Raw genomic sequence first — 6,000 nt, forward strand, 5'->3', positions numbered from 1 at the left:
AGGGGAGGCTTCCTGGAGGTGATGTCATGACTGGGGACGTGGACATCAAGTACAGCCTTGCAGGATGGGACTTGATTTAGAGAGAGAGTGTAGTGAAGGGCAGATAGGAAATGCATCTATCCAGGAAGGACAGAGGGACACAGGAATTTGCAGTTCTGGGGATGGAGGAGCAAGGGCCATGAGGTTGCAAAGGAGGCCAGGAGCTTTGACGTTCAAGCCAAGGAGCTTGGGATTTGTTTGGGAGGTAGTAGGGAGATATGTAAGGAGCTGGAGATGGGAGATGTGTGATGTGATCTTTCCCACGGGATTCCTGAGCCTGTTGCAGAGGAGTCTCTTGCTTAACTCTGCCACTGGACTACACAACTCCAGCCTCTTGCCATCTCTTCTCGTTATATCCAGAGTCATTCCAGCTATAGTACTGGTGTCTGGTTTCTCCTTTTTAAGCTGTCTGAGACACCCGTGCATGGGCTCTGGAGCCTTGCAGTCAAGCAGCTGTGAAGGGCTAGAGAACCCTAGGCCTTGAGAAAGGGCAGGGTTGGTGAAACCAGGCAGGCATTATCTGGGGTCAGGGTAGGGAGCAGCGGCTGCCAATACTGCAAGATTGTTCAGGCCCTGGGGCAACACTCAGCCCCAGGGATTTACATGGTCCCTTAAATTTTACCAACGGACAGCCATTCTTTGGAGCAGTATTTCTCTAAATCAGTAACTCTCAAGCATTAGGCTGCACCAGAGCAGGTTGGCCAGCCATCCTGATTCGCACAAGGCTTTCAGTGCTGTTAGGTTGGTGCAAAAGTCATTACAGTTTTGCCATTGAAAGTGATGGCAAAAATTGGAATTACTTTGGCACCAACCTAACAAAACCTGGAATGTTCCAGGCAAACTACCACAAGCTGGTCACTCACCTCCAGAGTTTCATATTCAGCATATCTGGGGTGATGCGCGAGAATCTGCCTTTCTTCCAAGTTTTCAAGCGATGCTAAGGTTGTTGGTCTGGAAACCACACTTTGAGAACCACTGCTCAAAATCTTTGTAAAATCTGAGTCTTCAGGGTGGAGCCTAAACCCTGAGTTTTAAACAAGCTTCTTAGGTGATTCCGACGCATTTAGAAGTTTTGAGGCCCTATGCTTTGAGTTCATGAGGAATTAATTACCTTTGAATCCTCTCCTAACCTTGGTCAGCTGTAAGCACCTTAGAAGGAAGAGAGTTGCAACCAAGTGAGAGCCAGGCCTAGGGATGAGCCAGAGGAGGAAGCATGGGGAAGGGGAGCGAAGGTGTTGCCTGAGCATGACCCTGGGGTTGACGATGATCTACAGACCCATGAAAGGGTAGACAAGGTGGGGTGATGGGGGAGGCCAGTCCAGAATCTGGGTTCACAACCTCTGACCACATTCCCCGCATCTCTCTGCTCTTCCTAACAGTTCAAAGTGTCAAGAACAAGCCTCTCTTCTTTGCCGACAAACTTTACAAATCCATGAAGGTAAGAAAACGTGCTAGCGTTCCTTTCCCTTCAAGCACTTATGTACACACACACACACAAACAGATGTGCACTGTCCCCCAGATCAGGATTCCTGGCAGCTGTTTCTTCCCATTTGACATTTATCAGCATCTGCCCTTGTCTGGCTGTAGGATGGTATTTCCCCATTGGGGGTGATTTCCCCCGCCTTCCCCTCCAGAGGATATTTGGCAATATCCAGACACATTTTCGGTCATCACAACTTGGAGGGTGTTGCTACCGGCATCTGGTGGGGAGAGAACAGGGATACTGGTGGGGAGAGAACAGGGATGCTGGTGGGGAGAGAACAGGGATGCTGGTGGGGAGAGAACAGGGATGCTGTTAAACAGCCTCAGCGCACAGGATAAGCTTGCGCAACAAAGAATGATCCAGCCCCAAATGCCAAGGTTGAGAAGTGTGCTCTGGGGGCGCAGGGCTGGGTAGGACACAGTCTCTGCCCTCTCAGAGCTCACAGCCTATCAGGTGACACAGGGTCTCCTATGACAAATAGTTGTCAGAGGTCACAAGCGCTCCCCTCTGAGTCTAGGCCTGCCCTTCTGGGAGAGCCCAAGCCACACTGACCACTCTCTCTGCCACTGGAGTCTCAACTGCTGACAGCCTGGGCAGGCAGGAGGGTAGGAAGGGGCCTGACACTCTCAGCTTGCTGTCTCCAAATGTGACAGCCGCTCATTGAGCACTCACTGTATGTCAAGCCTGTGCTAAGGGCTTCATCTCTGCCCACAGTTGACCCTCATGGCAGCCCTGTGAAGTTGTGGTAGCATCCTCATTTGATAGAGGAGGAAACTCAGGCCTAGGTAGGGTAAAACGTAGCCCACATTTACGCAGCTCCTAAGAGGCAGAGCCGGGACTCGAACCTAGCTCTGACTCCTAGGCTGGTGCTTGTAGCTCCCTGGGGGCAGAGGCAGCTCTGGCTGCCTACACATTCCGTGCCTTGTGCCTACTCCTTGGGCTTGGTGGTAATTTCATAGGGCTGGTATAACAAATTCCACAAACTGGGTGACAACAGAAATTTATTCTCTCATAGTTCTGGAGGCCAAAAGCCCAAAATCAAGGTGTCACCTGGGTTGGGTCCTCCTGGAGGCTCTGGGGAAGAAACTTTCCCCTGCCTCTCCTAGCTTCTGGTGGTTGTCAGAAGTCCTTGGTGTTTCCTGGCTGTGAATGCATCACTCCAGTCTCTGCCTCTGTCCTCACCTCATCTCTTTGCTGTTTGTATGTCTGTGCTCTCCCTCCTCTTCTTATAAAGATATTGGTTATTGGTTTAGGCTTCAGTCTAATTCAGTATGCCTTCATCTTAATTCATTACATGTGCAAAGACCTTATTTCCAGATTACATCATATTCTGAGGTTCCAGGTGGACACAAATTTTGGAGGGGACACTATTCAACCCATGCACATTTTTTTTGCATGTCAGTCTGGCCAGTCCTGGGCACGGGGGGATTTTGGTCAGGACTATTTGCAGAAGACAGAGGGAGAACATCCACCCTGTTGTTGGAAGGAACAAGGGAGACAGGCAGATGGGATACCACTGTTTCTTGCCTGACTGGGCTCTGTCTCTTCTTCTGCCTGTGTCTCCCTCCTGCCTGGCTCCACCAGGGTGCTGGCACAGATGAGAAGACTCTCACCAGGATCATGGTCTCCCGCAGTGAGATTGACCTGCTCAACATCCGGCGGGAATTCATTGAGAAATATGACAAGTCTCTCCACCAAGCCATTGAGGTAAGCGGAGGGGCTAGAGGTTAGTGGGAAGGGGGTGAGTGTCAGATCCCTAATGTAAGATTAGGAGTCTTCATTCCCATGGACTTTTTCCTAGTGGGTTACTGCTTAGAACAGCCAGGATATTGAAATGAAAGGGGGTCTATATTGCATTGTTTATACCAAAATCAATTCCAGAAGAATCAAAGATTTATAATTAAAGATTTCCAAATAAAACAAGAGCCCATTTTTTGCTTTTTTTAAAGCAATGTTATGGAAGTGTAACTTACATATCATGGGTAGGCGTGGTGGCTCACACCTGTAGTCACAGCACGTTGGGAGGCCAAGGCGAGTGGATCACTTGAGGTCAAGAGTTGGAGACCAGCCTGGCCAACATAGTGAAACCCTGTCTCTACTAAAAATACAAAAATTAGCCGGGTGTGTTGGCTAATGCCCGTAATCCCAGCTACTTGGGAGGCTGAGGCAGGAGAATCGCTTGAACCCAGGAGGTAGAGGTTGCAGTGAGCTGAGATCATGCCACTGCACTCCAGCCTGGGCAACAGAGCAAGACTCCGTCTCAAAAACAGACAGACAAAAAACTTACAAATCATAAAATTCACCTATTTTAAGGATACAATTCAACAGTTTTTAGTAAATTTACTGAGTTATACAACCATCCCCATAATGCAGCCAGTTTCCAAACACTTCTATCATCCCACTAAGCTCTCTCATACCTGTTTATCTAGTTCCATCCCCAGCCATAGGCAAACACCAAGCTACTCTGTGTCTCTGTAGATTTGCCTTTTCTGAATATTTCATATAAATGGAATCACCTAATATGTGACCTTTTGTGTCTGACTTTTGTTTTTTTGTTTTGTTTTTTTGTTTGTTTGTTTGTTTTGAGATGGAGTCTTGATCTGTCGCCCAGGCTGGAGTGCAGCGGTGCCATCTCATCTCACTGCAACCTCCGCCTCCTGGGTTCAAGCGATTCTCCTGCCTCAGCCTCCTGAGTAGCTGGGACTGCAGGCATATGTCACTACGCCCAGCTAATTTTTGTATTTTTAGTAGAGACAGTTTCACTGTGTTGGCCAGGCTGGTTGCTAGCTCCTGACCTCAAGTGATCCACCTGCCTCGGCCTCCCAAAGTGCTGGGATTACAGGTGTGAGCCACCACACCTGGCTGTGTCTGACTTTTTTGACATACGGAGCTTATATTTTTGTTCTTTGAGATCAGCCAAGATCTTAAAGTTTGATGCTTGGTTCTACTTGGCTAATAAGACTATGGGCATCTCACAGGCAGTCTCTTACAGACTTAGTAGGAATGTCAGCAAATTGTTAGCACATTTTGATACTATATTATGTTTTAAAATCATACAGCAAAAAATACCAGAACAAACAAAATCCCCAAAACCATGTCTCATAACAATGATAGGAGCCCCTCAGAAAGGAGATCCATACCATATGGGTCAGGAAGTTTGGCCTGCCCAGTCTGAATGTATGCCAGACCATTGTGATGTGTGGTGAGCGTGATGGTGTTTGCACCCATTCCCAGCAATGGCCTGGCAGTTAGTGCTCAATAGTGTTTGTTCAAATAAGGAATCACCTAACACGATATGCCAAGGTGGAGGGTATCAGCAGAGTGCCAGAGGAACCAAGGGAGGCACTCTGCCTCCCGAGGCAAGAGGTCAGGGTGCTTCTCAGAGGAGAGGGCCCCGCTGGCAGACGGTATTGGGGGTGCACAGGGGCGTGCTAGACAGGGGAGTGGCAGGTGGAGAGAGGACTGAGATGCTCCTGGGGGAAAGGAATAGGTGAAGCCACAGAGCTCTGCACTGGTCAGATGCCAAAGGCCCTTGAAGCCAGGCCGAGAGCTTGCACATCTTCCTGGGGATAAACAAAAGGGATGTGGTCACATTTATGTGTCAGGGAGATCCCTCTGGCCTACATGTGGTGGTTATGCTGGCCATGGAGAGAAGCCGAGGGAGATGTCCAGACAGATGGGCAGCTGGGAGGAGGGGGCATTGAGGCTGGAAGGACTGTTTTCACTCACTCTGCTCTCTGCCTCTGCCAGGGCGACACCTCCGGAGACTTCCTGAAGGCCTTGCTGGCTCTCTGCGGTGGCGAGGACTAGGGCCACAGCTTTGGTGGGCACCTCTGCCAAGAAATGGTCATCAGCACCAGCTGCCACGGCCAAGCCTGATTGTTCCAGCTCCAGAGACTAAGGAAGGGGCAGGGGTGGGGGGAGGGGTTGGGGTTGGGCTCTTATCTTCAGTGGAGCTTAGGAGAGGCTCCCACTCCCACAGGCCATCAAGGGCCCAGCACGACTGAGCGGCTGAAAAACTGTAGCCATAGATCCTGTCCACCTCCACTCCCCTCTGACTCCTCAACCTTTCCCAGCTTCCTCCCCTTGCTACAGCATCTGCCCTGGTTTAGGCTATGTCAGATCCGAAAACATCCTGAACCTCTGTCTGTAAAATGAGTTGTGTCCGTACTTTGATGCGGTTGGTGGCAGGGGCCAGTTGAATGTGCTGAGCGGGGTGGTGGGAAGGGTAGTAAATGTGCTGGGGCAAACTGACAAATCTTCCCATCCATTTCACCACCCATCCCCATCCAGGCTGCGCTAGGGTACTGGACCAGGCATTGGGATGCCTGGGTTCAAATCTGCATCTGCCATGCACTTGCTTTCTGACCTTAGGCCAGCCCCTTTCCCTCCCTGAGTCTCTATTTTCTTATCTACAATGAGAGAGTTGGACAAAAAAATCTTGGCTTCCCTTCTAACATTAACATCCTAAAGTATG

General features: G+C 49.8%; 1 protein-coding gene across 2 annotated transcripts in view; it reads left to right on the forward strand.

Moving 5' to 3' along the window:
• ANXA6 (annexin A6) overlaps positions 1–5,681 on the forward strand; it is a 58,425-nt gene extending 52,744 nt beyond the window's left edge. For both annotated transcript variants that reach the window (XM_017875743.1, XM_017875744.1), the window contains 3 exons: positions 1,419–1,477; positions 3,108–3,230; positions 5,274–5,681. In XM_017875743.1, the coding sequence (XP_017731232.1) occupies positions 1,419–1,477; positions 3,108–3,230; positions 5,274–5,333 (242 nt within the window). In that variant the 3' untranslated portion in view covers positions 5,334–5,681. The remainder of the gene's footprint in view (positions 1–1,418; positions 1,478–3,107; positions 3,231–5,273) is intronic.
• Positions 5,682–6,000: the final 319 nt, after the last annotated feature.

Source organism: Rhinopithecus bieti, unplaced genomic scaffold, assembly GCF_001698545.2.
Source record: "Rhinopithecus bieti isolate Rb0 unplaced genomic scaffold, ASM169854v2 scaffold_7673, whole genome shotgun sequence".
Lineage (NCBI taxonomy): Eukaryota > Metazoa > Chordata > Mammalia > Primates > Cercopithecidae > Rhinopithecus > Rhinopithecus bieti.